Genomic DNA, 17818 nt, shown 5'->3' with positions numbered 1-17818 from the left:
CTAGTGATGGGCTTAGTGACCTCAATGTCCATGATGATTGTCAAATGATCAGAGACAGTAAGGTCATGGCTGGACGGCTGATGAACTAGGACACCAGTAGAGCAGACAAGGTCAAGAGTATGACCTTTTTTATGAGTTGGAAAATTTATATGTTGTGTGAAATTAAAACACTGTAACAATTCCAAAAATTCCCTGGCAAATTTACAGTTGTTGTCATCAATATGGATGTTAAAATCACCCATAAGCAGTACAGAGGATGAGAGGGCACTAAGCTGGGTTAAAAAATCTGAAAAATCAGAGAGAAAGGAAGCGTTTGGCTTTGGCGGACGATAAACTACAGCAGTGACCAGAGGAGTAGGCCCTGACAACTTGAAAGCCAGGTGTTCAAAAGAAAGAGCAGCAGGAAAAGACAAAGTGGTTATTTTAATATCATCCCTATAGACTGCAGCAACACCACCACCTCGCCCTTCCATACAAGGTTCATCAATATACGAGTATCCCATTGGCGTGGTCTGATTTAACGTAAAATAATCCAAGGGTTTATGCCAAGTTTCAGTGAGACAGAAAAAGTCTAGTTCACTGTCAGATATAAATTCACTAAGTACAGTACTTTTTGTGTTGAGTGAACGAACATTAAGCAATGCCATTTTCAAGTGGTATTGTTGTGTAGTTGGCTGTGAGGAACGAGGAAGAGAACGGAGATTTGCAAAGTCCACTCCGCGTTTCCCATCCCACTCCGTGGACAGCGTTGTCATGGAGACGACACCGCTACTGGTGTGCAAGGCAGCAGCGCTCTGATGACGTGTTTGCGGAGCGACAGTGCGCACGGCTGACCAGAAGGATGGAATAGCGTTACCGTTTCGAAAATAAACAAGCTTTCTCCGGGAGCCCCTGTGAATATAACGAGGCCGGCGAAGGAGTCCAAGCTGTTTGATGACTGAAATACACGATGGAGTAGTGCAATTGTTGAACTTCCTCAGCTGGTCAACGGAATAGTTCAACATCGTGCCGATCCCAGGAAAACTCATCCACCGTTCACCACCGGCCGCAGACGCGATGTACAGTAGAAAGAACAAAAAGTATCAAAAGAACAAATAAAAGTATCAAAAGTAACATAAAAGAAATAGATCCACAAGGTGTGTAAAAAGATGAAAACGAAAAACGATAAAAATACAATAAAATACGGTAAAATACGGTAACGGTAGCGGCAGCCAAATGCGCCAGCGTCCACCATCACCATGGCCATCTTAGATCTGCTACTTGCAAGCCAGGCGTCAATATGGGTGGGATTACCTGAGGGATCCCTCATAACTGCTGCAATTACGGTCTCTGCTGGCTGATCGATGGCACCTGCACAGAGATGGAGAATAATGGAGATTAGTGTGTGACTCTCTGTACGTGATACTGATCCCCATATGAACCCGCTTTGTGCAGTTGAAAAGAAGCAGTCAGCTAATGCAAACATGTTGGAGGGGGCGTGCATTAGTCATGGCTCTTCTTGGTCAGGAGTTCAGGTCAGCAGCAATAGAGAAAGTGAAATGTGATCGGGTAACTGGATACGTCTAGATTGGAAGGAATATTGGGGGGGGGGGGGCATAAAAAACAGTCAAAATTGTATGTATGCTAGAGCTCAAGAGACAATAGAAAGTAGATGGGAAGGAATGTGCAAAAATTCAAAATAGCTCTTCATGTAAACAAAATGCTTTTTTGAAAGAAAGAATCCTTCAAATGTCAGTGTCATCTTAGGTTTTGGACTAGTTTCAGCTTCTGATGGGCAGGTTTTAGCCAGACTTCGGGCTGGAAATTTTTGCTGCCCCTGGTAATCCTGGTTGCCAAAACACAATACTTCTTCACACATGTGGTATTGACTTCAAACTGCTCTCAGCAATCCAAGTAACATTTGTACATTTTACATTTATACCTTCTACCATCTTAGAAATATAGCCAAAATCAAGGGTCTAGTGTGCCAACAAGACCTAGAGAAGCTGATCCATGCTTTTATCTCCAGTAGGGTGGACTATTGTAATGGTCTCTTAACTGGACTTCCCAAAAAGACCATTAAACAGTTACAGCTCATTCAGAACGCTGCTGCTAGAGTTTTAACTAAGACGAAGAGAACTGAGCACATCACTCCAGTTCTAAAATCTCTACACTGGCTTCCGGTTAGTTACAGAATAGAATTTAAAGTGCTGCTACTGGTCTATAAATCACTGAATGGGTTCGGCCCAGAATACATCTCAGAAATGTTTAGAGAATATAAACCCAGTAGATCTCTTAGATCCATGGACTCAGGTCAGCTTGTTGAGCCCAGAGTCCAAACTAAACATGGTGAAGCAGCATTTAGCTGTTGGGCTGCATATAACTGGAACAGACTGCCAGGAGATATTAGATGTTCCTCAAATGTAGAAATCTTTAAATCCAGGTTAAAAACATTTCTTTTTTCTTGTGCCTATGATTGAGCTCGAAATTTTTACCATATTTATTTTAGTTTTTCATGCTCTTCTAAATTGTAGTGTATATTTTACTATATTTTCTTTTAGTTTTCATGTTCTTAATTTTTTATCTCTCTTGTTTTAATTTCATATTCCCTAAATTGTAGGTTATACTTTACAATAATTTCTTTTAATTTTTCATGTCCTTCATTTTTTTTTATCTCTCTTGTTTGAATTTCATGTTCTTAATTGTAACTAAATGTTTGCAAGAAGTCTTTCTGAGGTTTTAGATCTCAGGAATGTTTTAATGCTTTTAATTAAAAAAAATTTTCCTTATGTAAAGCACTTTGAATTGCCACAGTGTATGAAAGGTGCTATACAAATAAACTTGCCTTGCCTTACAGACAGAGAAAGTACGTTCCACCACTTGGGTGCTAGTACAAAAACGGCTTTAAAGCGTGTCTTTCCCGTGTTCTGGGTGGAGGATCAAGGCAGTTGAATTGAGTGGTTTGGAAGTTGTTTGTTGTTAATTTTTTTTCTTTGGTTCTTAGAAAATAGTAGTTTTGTACAGTTTTACAGTAGTAGTTGCACGTTTTGCAAGCTGTGTGTTTAAGTCACCAGCTCACTTGTTGGACATAGTAGCCAGCTCCAGGCTAGCTATAGATAATTTGTTGCTAGTTATTTGTGTTGGCTTGTTGGGTAGTTTAATATAATTTTACAGAAGGCTTAAATTATTACTTTTATTTAGTTGGCTAGGTGAATACTCCAGCACGGATAGGTGGCTGGACTTCCCTAATCCCCTTCCTTATTGTATTCCTTTTGCCCCTCTCTCAAAATTAAACTATGCCTTTGTTTACATACCCTATTTAGGAAAAGCAAAATTTTTGTTAATTTATGTAATTCAAATGGCCACCCAAAAATGACATCATAGTAACGTCTGTGCTCAAAAGTACAGAATTTGCATGGCATTACATAAAGTCACATTAATCTAGTCATTGGGGAGGGGCGCATATCAGTGCACCTTTTGTGCCAGTCCCAAACCTGGATAAATCCTGTGTTTAAATGTGCCAAATCAAATAGGCAGGCCAATAATCTGCAGTGGTGCACATAATGGGAGCTGTGGCTGTTGTTATAGCTTTTATATTTAATAAAATTTTTAAACCATTTTTTTTTTTGCCATATTGTGTACCTATGACTGAAATGTATTACTAAACATATATGTGTACAGTGTTTCGCCTTGAACACTTCTCAAAATTACTGTACAACTGTACAAAGATGAAAAACATTCACTTTTGTTTTTTTTGTTCTTCTGTTGACTGGGAAGGTGTTTTATATCCTTCTGCCCCGGGCTTCTTTCCTGTTGTGTGTTTTACTTCCAGTACCTCCTTCAACCGCCCTACATCAGCCAGCGTAAGAACCACGTCCAATCAGCTACTGCGCTGTGTCTATTTAAAGAAAGAGTCCCGGTCACCGTGAGCTGTCACCTGGAGGTATTCATCCGCGCGAGTAAATACAATTATGTAGTGAGAAGAATGGCTGCTGAAGTCGCTTACTACCATACTAGGTAGTATGTGACGCTAGTACACGACCAATGGAGTCGTTACAGTTTTCATATACTATTTACGATGTAGTATGCAATTTAAGACGCTTTCTCGGACTAATCAATAAAACTCAATGGACCGAGATTAAAACGGATTAATGTTGACAGATAGCAACGTTTTTGCGAAGTAGCTATGTTTAAAAGGTGCATCATGTGTTTCAGGCTGTAGTCGTGCCCTTTGGAAGATGGCAGCCATATACAATCACATCACAGATTGCCATTTACTTGTGGGTTTGTCAGGGTTTCAGTTTCAAAAATGATTTCAACATTTTTATTCAGTGGCGGCTTCTGCCAAACCTCTTACGGGGGTCAGTTGTTGCGATGATGGCCAAGGTGACCCGTTCAATGGGTGAATTAAAGCTTAAATAATTAACATCTTAAGTCATCTGTCAGTTTGCCCTCACAAATAACTTTGAACATGGAGAGAGACCAGCTTTACCATTAATCATAAAATTTAGTAAAGCCTTCACACTTACAATTTAATTCAGTCTTCATTAGATAGCATTTTATTTCAGGTGCAGCAGATTCAGAATAAAGATTGGCATTGGGGCTGATGTGCAATGAATAAATTAGTACAATTAAACAAGTGGGGAGATACAATAAGTGCAATCAAATGACATTACTTAATTGTAATTTACTTGTAACTTATATGATTTAATGATTTATATGATCCCCCTTTGTAGATACTTGCTTGATGTTTAAATTTGGTCTGGGTGGCCCTAATTCTTTAGTTGCTAATTTATCCTGATTACTACGATGATTGAATGGCATTTCCCTTAATGACACGATGGAGTTGCTCCGAACTGAGGTAATGGTAGTCATGGTGACGAGATCGCGACACCAGGTTACGTGTGACGCAAGCACGTAAGTGCGAGCCCTCCCGGAACCCATTCAGAATGTATTGCAGCGCCTGCAGTTCGAAAAAAAGAGCCTTAACATGAGAGTCTATGAGAGCAATCCGGGGCGATTTTCAGTCAGACTGAAATCGCCCCAAAAGTCAACTAGATGCTGATTGGACTATGATATTCTGAGGTAAGACAGACTGTCCAGAACAGTCACAGCTGTGATAGAAAAATGTCCTCCCTTTCGCCCTTTGGTGGTGCGTCGCCCGATCGCCCTAAGGAACGAGCCGCCCCTGTTTTTATTTCTGTTCAAATGTACTGCAACATTACATCCAGACATTTCAACTGTTTGAGCTCATGCCTGTAATTAAAGTCAATATGCACTAATGATAATGTGCTGTGGTAAATGGATCATGTGGTGGACAGTGCTGTGGACAGTGGATAATCAGTCCTGCATTACGAAACATTGTATCTAGTGTACTTAATTGGTGAAGCATTGGACCCTCTTTCCAAAAAGAAAAGTCTGTTATCCCATTCAGATCACAAAAAGTCTGTTTTAGACGTCTTACACTTAAATAACATAAATATGTTTGGTTGAAATGATCAAGGCAAGCAATGCACATGAATTAATTTCCTTTTGAACTTGAAGGATCTTGTTCCTCAGTTACACAGTTTTTAAACAATGATGACATTTACAGTAATTACATTTTAGTAGTCGGATTAAAATACGTTAAATGATTTTGTTGTAATTAAAAGTGTGTGCTCATTTTTACCTCATAATGGGTATCTACTTTTTTGGGCGGATGTGGTGAGTGCCTAAGCGCAATCGTCTTCGTGTGTGTTTGACTGAATCAGCCTGTGTTGATACTGATTGTTCGAGGGAGTGGAATTAGGCAGAGGGACAAACAGGCAGCCATTGATCGAACTATCCGATCTAAACAACTGTCCGTCCCGACCGAGTGACCGGTGCCTCTCTGGATCAGGAGTTAAAGGAGAATGAGCCAGTCTCGGCCGGACGAGTTTAAACCTCCTCCTGAGTGCCCGGTGTTCGAGCCCAGTTGGGAGGAATTCGCAGATCCTTTCGCTTTTATTAATAAAATCCGACCGATTGCCGAGAAGACTGGGATTTGTAAAGTGAGACCTCCATCGGTGAGTGTGATCGTACTTTATGCCTCCTCTGTAATCGGTTTTGGTCATATTTTTATCAAGTAAAGTGATCTCGGTTTAAAGGGAAGAAATCAACATGGCGGCGTAGTGACAGCACTGTATCGCTTTGTGTGCTTGTTAGGATATAGCCGTTTTATCTTATCTATCTTTAATTGTTGATGCCTGTTTAACACTCTTACATTATCTAAAATGATTTATGTATTTAATTAGACATGTCTTGGCATTACGTGCTGTTCAGGAGCAAAAATATAATGTAAATGATGTGAATAGCTAGCAATACATGGATTGCTTGATGGAGTGGCTGTATCTCAAATCGCACAGTACTTACTAAATAGTGTGTGAAACTGAAAGACGCACATTGGTGTTGTACTAATCTGACGTACTGTATTTTTGATATGTTATTGGGACGCAACCAATAACTACCGAATGTTCTTTTGTATTGATGAAGCGTAATTGACCAACTTTTATTGTTTATATTCGTTTCCTAAAACACCTATTAGTAAATTAGTAACTAAACGCATACCTATATATGATTTAAAACAAGTATTGTGTGGTGCTATAACATTAAGGGTATACGCTTACAGCAATATAATAAGTAATAAAGTGTTTTTATGGCCACTTCGACTACTGTTTACTGTTAAACGTACACAAATACAGAGGTCGTAGTGAATATATAATGACTTATTAATGTGTTCTTGAAATATTTGACATTTCGTCTAGCACTTTACCATTTGCTTGGTGGAAATGTGTCTTATGCAAGTGTTTTTATTAGGAGGAAAAACTAGCACACACCCTGGACATAGCCACATGGCAAGTTGCATTGCATCAACATTGAATGACATTGAATTTGGACTTAAAAGGACATTAAATCGCAGCTTAAACACATGATTAGTCCTCCAGAACGTCCAGTTTAAACCTATAACTTTTTCTCTTGGTGGATTTTTAATGAATATTAAGTCAATGTAGATTAAAAAAGCAACACCATGTATGCTTCAGTCTATAGTGCCATTACGTAAACCACACTATTAGCCTAGTGGTGAGAATTTGTGGTAGTTCATGGTCTACACACAACGAACCAAAAACTGGTAAAATAAAAACACAAGTACTTAATAAAATACATTTTCCCCTTTTGTATATAATTTGCATTGAATATTTTAGATACAGAATGCAGCTTATGAATCGACCCATACATTAATGCTACGTGACGAGGCTCACGCATTGCAAAGTCAAAGATAAAAAAATGACCCACTCAACGTGTCCATTTTAATTCAGGTTATAATACGTTATAACATTTTAGTGACACTAATAAAACCTAATAACCTTATTAAAGGTTTTTGATTTAACGTTTGCCAATTACACTACACCATAAACCCGACTTTTTGGTTTTCCTTTTAGAACCATTTGTGCTTTACGCTGTATTATTTATAAAAAAAAAAAAGCTACATACAAACTTAACAAAATGGCGTCATCCTGACGCCTTATGAAAATGATTTTATTGACAAGTATCAGTATTTAACAGATATCTCCAACAGTAATGTTGCCATAATGAGTTTTGTTTTTATAGAGAATCCATCAACCAGGCCGCGTTCACTTTTTGCTCTCCTCCATGTTGCCTTTGTGAAGTATACTACCATCTGGCCATTTTGTGGGTTTGTGCCACAACTGTTGTGTTGTGTTTCATTCACTGTTGACATATTTGTTTCCCTTTCTAAACGTTTTAAATGCGTATTGGGACAAATAACAAAATACAATTTTATCACATCGGATTTTTTGTGGAAAGCTCGACTGTTCTTTATGTCTAAAGGGAAATTAAAATAGACACGTCAACAAGAGTTTTTATTTTCACTTTTATTCATACATGATGGTCTGTAATAAACAAAATGGTTTACTAAGCAATTACAAATTTTAGATGAAATAATGCGTGTTAACTTTTATGCTACCTTCAAGTGCTTTAAGAATTATGGTGAATACACGTTTCCGACCTGACGGCTGTACAGAAACAGCCGTTCAAGTGGGAACAAATTTGATACGTTTTGATCAAATTTTTCGGCTGTATATCTTAAAATCATCTTGAAATATTTGTATGTTTTAGCAGATTTTTATTGTTTTATTGGTTTAATTTGTTATTTTTGTGATTAGTCCATAGACAGTTTTTATGCTCTATATAATTGACTTTTACAGGTTAATTTATTTGATCTCACTTTTATCTCACTTTTAATAAAACTGATTAATACAATAGCACTCTGTATGCTATTTTTGTTTTGTCACTTAACCATAAAGCCACATTCGTATGATTGTGTAATTAGAACAAACCAGATGCTTTTAGGATGAGAATCTCTCTGCAGAGAAATGATCGACTACAAATATCCTGCACTGCATGATTTTCTCCTCAAACATGTAAACATATATAAAGTGAAAGTCTGAAGCATTAGTAATTAAACCAAAAGATCAGATATGAGATGAATCCTAACCATACAAGTTTCCAAAATGCCCTGGAAGATAATCACATTATTGTATCAGGTTTATTTTATTTTAATTATTCCTCTTCTTTAGACTATGTATACATTTTGTGTTTTGTTTTAGTTTATTGTTTGTTTATTAGGATTTTAACGTCATGTTTGACACTTTGTTAGTTAGTCATTACACAAGATTCATCAGTTCACAAGGTTATATCGAACACAGTCATGGACAATTTAGTATCTCCAGTTCACCTCACTCGCATGTCTTTGGACTGTGGGAGGAAACCGGAGCACCCGGAGTAAACCCACGTGGACGTGGGGAGAACATGCAAACTCCACACAGAAAGGACCCAGACCACCCCGAACCCAGGATCGAACCCAGGACCTTCTTGCTGTGAGGCGACAGTGCTACCCACTTAGCCACCGTGCCGTCCAGGCTGTTTATTAAGATAGCGTTACTATCAAACCAGCGACTTCTCTAGTGGATATACTTACAAAACCTGCATAATTGAGAAAGTGCCCGTTCACTGTCCAGCTCTATACACATGTCTTTGATTTATGGGTTTCTTTTTGGGATTTTAAGTAATGTTGTACTTGACAAAGACTTCAATAAACCTTATCTTTAAAAAAGTAAAGTTCAGCTCATATAGACATGTTTTCTAGAGAAGAACATACAATTTTAAATTCATGTAGCTAAAGATATGTCAGTATTGGTACTAAAATCTATTGTAAAACTTTATTAGATGCCCACTGAATGTGTGTGCTAGCATGTTAGCATTAGCAAAGAAAATGTTTACTGTTCTTTGTTGCATTAACTCGCAGGTTCTTAATAAGATGAAAGACGGGTTTAAGTTCAGTGTTGTGTCCCAGCTAACAAAAAGGTTTAGATCCAATTGCAGCAACTTTTTAAATTGGGTTAATTAAAGTAACAGAATTTTTATCTTTTAGCTTATTTCTAGTGGGGCAGTGGTAGCTTAGTGGTTAAGCTACTCGACAATTGATTTGATTTGAAGGTTATTTGTTCAAGCCTTATTTCTGTTCAAGTTTCTGTTGTCGGAATATTAAAATATGTCTTTTTACAGTCTTACGGTTGTGATATTTTAACTGATAACAGCTTGTGTTAGCTTGGTGTTTTTCTCCTTTGTTTAAATTTTGAGTAAGGTCGTCGTACTCTGGTTGGTATTCTGTTTAAATTTGATTGCACTTATCTGGAACCTAGATTGAAATAAGCTGCAAATTGCTTTGAATAGTTTAAAATTTTAATCACATATATGGGGGATTTGGTTCTATAGGCAGCATTAAGCTGCGTATTGTTGCTCAGTCTTTGGAAAATAAGAAGAGCGGATGGGGGATGTGGGTAAATGTGAGGGTGCTTGTGTGGAAAACACTGGTTGAAGATCTCTTCCAGAGTTAAAAGGACTTGCAAGATAAAAAGACATCTGCTAGTCTAACCGAAGTTGCAAAATAGGAGATCAGGTCTCTGTGGGTTTTTTTTAGCCAGTAAATGTAGGTGTCTGTTTGTGAAAGAGAACTAGAGGCCTCATTCTCAGCATTGTCCGTTTTTCCCCTTTCTGCTGTGTTAAACAGCAGACGATGGCCTGTAGTTGTTGCTCTGGCAGAGGAAGTGGTTTTGTATAAAGCTCACCGATGTGGGTTCACAGCATAAATGTACAGTTGTGTTTTGTCTCATGACATGGTTTTATAGGGCATAGATTATTTTCTACAGAGGACTGGGCCATAACCAAAATGTTCCTACATTTGTTTATGTATTTATTTGTTCGTGTAAATTGAAATGGCTCAGGGCCACCCAGAAACACTGGGCACAAGTTAGAAATAAATCTTGGGTGCTAGTTCATCACAAGGCAATATGCACCCATGCATTTATTTATTTATTTATTTACTTACAACTACTATAATTAATAGTTGCCAGTCCACCTTTCTTGGGAGGCATAGAGCCCTGAACTAAAATTCACTGAACACATTTGAGATAAACTGGAAGGTCAATTGTGAGCCCTTCACGCCTTCTTCACAAATGCTTTTTTTTAGTAGGCCTATATGGACACAGATTCCATGGACACACTTTATAGTCTTGTAGAAGTCTTTTCTGAAGCATGGTGGCTGTTGTAGCCACAAATTGAGGGGTGGGCCCCAGGGGTCAACGACTCTATGTTAATGCTAATGGTTTTGGAATGGAATGTTTTCAACAAGCAGTTTGGCCAATATACTGTCTATCACTGATTAGTGCTTTTGGTAGAAAATTGTTAAAAATGTATTTGCTTTTAAGTGGTCAACTCACATAGAAATAATATAAAACAGTTCTAGACAATATTCTGGTTACCTCTCAACTTTCAGAAACGTAAAGAAGGTGTGTTGGCTGCTCTAAAGTGCTTCTCTGTGTAACAAATCAGAATATGTGAGAAACATTGTGCTACTTAAATTGAATGACACGTATCAATAGCATATTCTCAGTTGACTTTACCTTATTTGTCTGCGTTTAAACATACAGTTTTTATTCTCCAAATAATGTATCTAAAGACAGGGCTAATGTCCAACAGAAGGATTTTATGGGATGCTTTTGTTGTCTCTCAAAAAGCACTCACATTGTGCTTCCAGTTATTCCAGTTTATTTTAGATGCTTGTTGTATGAACAAGAATCAAAACCTGCTTGTAGTTTCACAATTGATTTGACTCTATTTGATTTCCTATTATGCACCAGCAGTGTGGGATAACCCTGAGGCCTGTATAGGCTATACTTTCATTTGATTAAAAGTTTCTACAATTCTGTCATTCTCTGTAGTGTTCAAAGTTCTGTTGTATTCTTCTTTTATTATTTTATCATTTGTGCCATTACAAATAAAGTAAAAATATCTTTAAAACACCAGAAGAAACACCACAGTACTGGGCTAGAATTCATTTCTATTGTTAGTTACATTATAGACACGCCCCAAAAATCCTTCAATGCAAACATGATGTACTTAGATGCTAAATGACAGGAGGATGCATAATGCTTGGTTTGGGTTCTATACCAGCTCCACTGATCGCAGAGGGACAGCATTATTATAAAGTTAAAATAAAAAAGGTGAAAGTAACTGGGATTTTGGTGAAAGTGAAAGGTGAAAGAGGAAGTGGATGGCCAGAAACAAAATAGACGGATACAATTAGAGGAATAATGAATGAGCCAACAGAAGATGGCTACTACTTCTATTACTACTACTACTACTAATAATAAAAATAGGGCAAACAGCTGGGCTTAATGTTTTGAATTAAACTTCATAGTAAAAAGTACTGTTTTAAGAACATAAACCTTCTTAAGTAAAGATGCTTTACAGATTTTAAATCTCTGTTTAACATCAAGTATTTTACATTAAAATTAAATAGTTGGACCTTAAATTAAGTCTTTTATGCTGCATGTTTTTATAAATATTTTATTCAGATATTAAAGACACTGGACTTTTTTTGGTCTTCATTGATAGAGTACCGAAATGTATGGAAGCATCAAAGTGTGCTAGTGTACAGGTAGTGTACAAGTGTTAATTGCCCCTAAACTTAAATTTACATTTATTTGTTAAACAACACTTTTTGTCACATTGTTGCAGTACAATGTGCTGTTTGAAACCCTTTTTCCAAAGAAATAAAACAATGCCGAAACTAAGACTTTAGTGTTACCTATAAAATGTATAATAGTAATACCTATAAAATGTATAGTAGTACATTTAAAAAAACAAAACGTTTTCTATAGTTAACATCCACCTCAACAGTCCATCTCCTGTTTTCTAACAAATGTGCCATATTTAAGTGGGTGGATTAGCACCTCTACATATGCCTGCTCCAAATAAACTCATTACCAATAATCACTATGAACAAATGGCTGAAAATGGCTCCATGTATTCTTTTGTTTGTCATTGTGATCAGGATGGTGGGTCACTTTGTGTTTGTGTCCTTGACACTTTCATCCTAGGCTTGCTTTTTAGGGGGATTTAGACCTAGATCTCTGTAATTTTGCTTTAAGAATAAATGTAATGTGTATTACAGATAAATAAAAAAGTGTATGTAGTTCCATTATCAAAAATTTGCCATTCTTGTTATGCTGTATGTTAACACTCTCAATGTTGTTGTACTAAATATTTAACCATCTACAATGAAAACCTGGAACTTATCCGTAGATTAATTATAGCAGTTATAAAATGTCTTTTTTGAGAGGTGTGAAAAATCTTAAGTTTACAAAAACTTTCCCACTTTCCACAAAACAACTTTTGCTCGGAGAAGTGTCAAAATGTCTGATTTGGTAAAACAGTCATTGATGCATTTTGTTGACTTTTTGTTTTGTTAAACCTCCTCTCATTTGTGTGTTTAGGATTGGCAGCCTCCATTTGCATGTGATGTCGACAGACTGCATTTTACTCCTAGGATCCAGAGACTCAATGAGTTGGAAGTGAGTTCGTGCCACAGTTCACTTACTTTTGAATGTATTGGATGAGTGAAATTTCAGCAGTTTTTTTTTTTTTTTTTTTTTTGCAGTAAAATGTTCTGAGGAGTGTCAGGCACTTAAAGCTTTATTAGAGAGTATTAGTCAGCAAAAGCAAAGCGCAGTTAAAGAAAAAAATAGTTAATCATTATATCGTTCTTTATTCATGTGATTCATTTATCTTCTTTTGTGTCTTTTTTTTTTCTACCCACATCCTATCTTTTAACCCCCCCCCCCCCCCCCCCCCCCTTTATTCCAGGCACAGACCCGGGTCAGACTCAACTTTTTGGACCAGATTGCTAAATTCTGGGAACTTCAGGGATGCTCACTCAAAATTCCTCACGTAGAGAGAAAGATACTAGATCTTTACCAGCTACACAGGGTAAGGCTAAGATGAAAATGCAGAGGAAATCATGTGATACCCTTCCATCTGGTATTATGTTTTTATGTTTCGGTATAATAGATGAGAAGTCATTTTAAAAGTTTTGTATAGTGGTAGCAATAACCTTGCCTAAGCAAAACACTCCACAATGGTGTGCCACCGGAGCGCCCCCAAGTTACACTTAATGATTTTTGTTTTTTATTTATTTTATTTAGTTGTGGTAGTCAAACATTTAATAAAAAAAAAAAAAAAAGTTTTTGCCACGTAGAGTAGGAGTGGCAGATCCAAGCTTGGTTTGTTGATTTCCATTCTCTATAACACACCCACACCTGCTAATTTACAGGTTAGTTTGATCAGGTGTGTTTGAGCTGGGTAAACAGGACCAGAAATGAGAAAGCCTGATGTCGAGCAGGTTTCATTTTTACATCCGCATATAATCTGGCGAGTCACAGTGGAGGATAAGAACAAGAAAAATTGGGTGTGTGATGCAGTTTGCTGAATGTTTTTATTACCAAAATGGGTGACACGGTGGCTCAGTGGGTAGCACTGTTACCTCACAGCAAAAAGGTTGCAAAAAATGAATGTAACTAAAGTGTGTAAAACATGACGTTAAAATCCTAATAATAGGATTAATATATAATAAAAAAATTATAGCCAAAACAGAACACAAATATCATGCTGTTGAGAACAGTAAATAAGTGTTTTTGGAACATCAAATTGTTCGTTGGGTCAGAGCTTTTCAACTAGGACAGGTGCATTATTTACCATTATTTATTGACTAATATTAACAGTGTGCTTGTGTGGCGTAATGGTAAGAGCCACACTGCTAGCAGAAGTGCCTAAGTTCTCCCAGGCTAGGCTCACAAATACAGATGGTGCATGACGTTATGTGCCCTAGCCATTGGGTCAACCCTTAGTGCCAGTCCCAAGCACAGATAAATAGAAGGGTTGTGTCAGGAAGTGTATCCAGCATAAAACTGTGCCAAATTAAATATGCAGTTAAATGATCCACTGTGTCGACCCCTAACAAGAGCAGTCAAGAGGAATCAATCATTGAATCATTTACTAATATTTTTTTTAATTCAAGTCTATTCAGACAAATTCAGGTTATCTGCAACTTGTTTACCTGACCTGGTGCATACCAGGTTGTTCACAGGTAAAAAGGTGCAACCTGGTAAACTGCAGTGCATTTGTGTATGTAAAACTGTTAAAAGTAACCTGGTATTTGTACATATTTTAATGTGAAATTGGTTTGTCACTGACTCTGTCTCTCCTTCTTTTTTAACTTTGTAGCTGGTTGCAGATGAAGGTGGTTTTGAAATAGTCTGTAAGGAGCGCAGATGGACAAAGATAGCCATGACGATGGGCTTTGCACCAGGCAAGGCTGTGGGTTCACACCTCCGTTCTCACTACGAGAGAATCCTCTACCCGTTCAACCTCTTTCAGTCTGGGGCCAATCTGCTGGTGCGTACCTTCTCCATCAAACTATCCTGTACCTAGAAGTATTTACAGGTGCACAAACATCTGGTGTAGCTGATCAGGAATTCAAAGAGCATATCATCAAGCTTTTGTCCTATAATATTAATTGCCATCTGACATCCTAGTTAAAGATTAAATTTTTAATATTAATATGTGTTCCTGTTGTCTTTACCCCTTGTCCAACCCTTGTCAGGGTCTATTACAGTCAAATTGCAACCTTGCTGATTAATTATTATTTTTTACATTTGACACTTAGTTTAGACATCTATAATTTGCATTTACGTTATGTGTTTTTTTGTCACACAACTGCTACTAAGTGTAGGGGCTAGCATGTGCTTCCTCTGAGACACATGCAGCCAGCCTGCTTTTGAGTGGCTCGATGGGTATCACTGTTGCCTTACAGCAAAAAGGCTCTGGGTTTGATTCCCAGGTGTAGAGGTCTGTGTCCTTTCTGTGTGGAGTATGCATGTTTTCCCTGTGTCTGTGTAGGTTTCCTCCCACAGTCCAAAGACATGCAAGTGAGGTGAATTGGAGAAATTGTACATGACTGTGTTTGACATTAAAGACCTGAACTGATGAATCTTGTGTAACCAGTAACTACCTGTCTTGTCATTAATGTTACCAAAAGTGTGTAAAACATAATGTTAAAATCCTAATAAATAAAATTTGGATAGAGCCATGCTTCAGTGAACATAATTTAAATACTGATGCCCCAGTTTTTAGTTTAACTTTTAGAGCGCTGAAGCATAAAAGTAAAAAAAAAAACAGCTAGTAATTATTTAAGTATTAAAAGTGTTTTTTTAGGTATAGTCTGCTAAAATAGCTGTTTGTCAAATACTATGTATAAACATTTTACATCTAACATTAAAAAAAGTTTTTATGTGCCCAGATGGGTCGTGTCTAAGAAGAATGCATGTTTCATGCATGATTCTAGTACATGAAGTCATGTCAAATTAACAGGCAGTTATGTTGTGTCTACTCAAGATTTTTTTTCAGCATGCTGATAGGGTTGTTTGCCTGTTCATATTTGCATTCAGCAAAATAACACATAAAAGATGTAAAAAATATGAAAAAGAAATACAATAAAAACACTATACTAATTATTACAAAAACCTGCATTGATGATTTTTCTGATCAGTTTGGTTTAACAATATGTGACCTCTTATCAAGCAGAGGTGTTAGATTGGATGCTGGTGACCTCCGAGTCTGAGGTCACCTCTATTCTTGTTTAACTCTTAGAACTCTCTCTTGCCCAGGCTCCAGAGCTAGCAGCCAAACTGATGAATTTTGGGGCTGCTACTGAGCAGGAGAAGGTATGTCTGCTTTTCTGATCCAGCAGAGAGAGTTTTTAACATAAAGATAACTTGTTTGTATAATATAACAAATGCAATTGCAGGACAAAGTTTTTGAACCCTTTGACTGCCTGACTTAAAATGTATTGTAACACATGTATTTATTGTGTAGTATAATCCTCTTTAATTTCACTTCTTGTTATGCTTAGCAAATGTGTGCAATACTGAGGAAAAAAAATAGTTTTTATCCAAAATAACTTACAATTGTAACCATATGCAGTTGAGGGTTCTTTGCCTTTACACAGGTTTCTTAACTTTTTTTGTTTTGCATTGTCCTCTTTTGTCTTTCTGTGCCACAATTCATATCTTTGGTTAGCTCTTAATTCTTTGCTTGTTAATTTGGATTTGTTTCACATGTTTTACATAGCATTGCATGATGTGCTCTTGGTGTGATTTTTATAGGGTCCATAATGTTTAAAGTACTAACAGTACCACATTGACTTAGTTGGTAGATAACTTATTCTGTAGTCTGTTACAGGAATTGCTTTTGATTCATTAAAAGGGGGCTTTGTCCTATATGTAAAAAGTTGACATCAGACACACACATTTAGTCTCATTAATATAAACACCTCTGCTTTAGCCTGGCCTGTGAATAATCAACATGTAAATGTAAATGCTTTTCATGTCTTTATTGAACATTTTAAGCATATAGCAGATGCTTTTATTCAAAGCGACTTACAGTATACAGTCTAAGCAATTGACGGTTAAGGGCCTTGCTTAAGGGCCCAGCAGTGGCAACCTGACAGTGGTGAAGTTTGAACCAGCGATCTTCTGATTTCTAGTCCAGTACCTTAACCACTAGGCTACAACTGCCCCACAGCAGATGTTAGTGTAGATAGAATATAATGGCTACGAGTAATAATTGCAAAGATTCAGGTAACTACAAATGGTTCACAAACTTTTTGTAAATTATGAGTTTTATAACCATGGAAGTCATATATGATGTTGAGGTACAACCTTCCCAGTTTTTTTTTTTTTTAGGATTTAAGTGTTTAAAATCTCCCAGTGCAGTTGTAATTATGACATTGGACCAGTTCTTGTTCTAAACTATAAATGTCACCTTTTAACCTCATAACAAATCATACCATTTCTTTCTATTTTGATTTAAAATCAGCATTTGCTGCGTTTGCCCCTTGTCTGCTGTTCTTTTGTTTTCTTACACCCCTCATTGTTTTGGTTTAGTATTGTTAACATGTGGGCGGGCTGCCTTTCAGTGATTGACAACCCGTGACCAGTTTGACCCCTTAACGCCTACTGTCCGTTTTACCCCTGTTTTGATACTGTTCTCTAAACCCCACTGTCACACTTCAGTAGTAAGTGATGGATGGACAAGTCGAGCTTCGTTGTTTTACAAATTTCCATGAACTGTTTTTGTTTTTGTTTCTACCCCAATCTGTCCCTATACCCCTCCTCCCCTCTTTCACTCTGTTCTAGTCCTCAGAGCTTTAAGGCTGCTACATTAGGGAATAAGCTTTTAAAACCACCAGCTGTTACCTCCTTCTTGTGCCCCAACCTCTCCCCCATTTTGTGTATGTATGTATTCATGAAATGGGAAGTCCCTCTGGGTTACCTACTGCAGAGTCATCGTCTGTTCTATGATTTTCTTTAAGTAGTTCAATTACTAATCTGATAATAGAGAC

The 17818-nt window shown here is 37.2% G+C and overlaps 1 protein-coding gene across 1 annotated transcript in view; it reads left to right on the top strand.

The window, feature by feature from the left end:
• Nucleotides 1-5736: 5736 nt before the first annotated feature.
• Nucleotides 5737-17818, top strand: part of kdm5bb (lysine demethylase 5Bb) — a 41853-nt gene continuing 29771 nt past the window's right edge. The window contains exons 1-5 of the mRNA XM_062999048.1: nucleotides 5737-6023; nucleotides 12855-12932; nucleotides 13225-13347; nucleotides 14641-14811; nucleotides 16083-16139. Of these exons, the coding sequence (XP_062855118.1) occupies nucleotides 5871-6023; nucleotides 12855-12932; nucleotides 13225-13347; nucleotides 14641-14811; nucleotides 16083-16139 (582 nt within the window). The 5' untranslated portion in view covers nucleotides 5737-5870. The remainder of the gene's footprint in view (nucleotides 6024-12854; nucleotides 12933-13224; nucleotides 13348-14640; nucleotides 14812-16082; nucleotides 16140-17818) is intronic.

Source organism: Trichomycterus rosablanca, chromosome 7 (assembly GCF_030014385.1).
Source record: "Trichomycterus rosablanca isolate fTriRos1 chromosome 7, fTriRos1.hap1, whole genome shotgun sequence".
NCBI classification, from domain to species: domain Eukaryota; kingdom Metazoa; phylum Chordata; class Actinopteri; order Siluriformes; family Trichomycteridae; genus Trichomycterus; species Trichomycterus rosablanca.
This window is presented reverse-complemented; position numbering and strand designations above follow the sequence as displayed.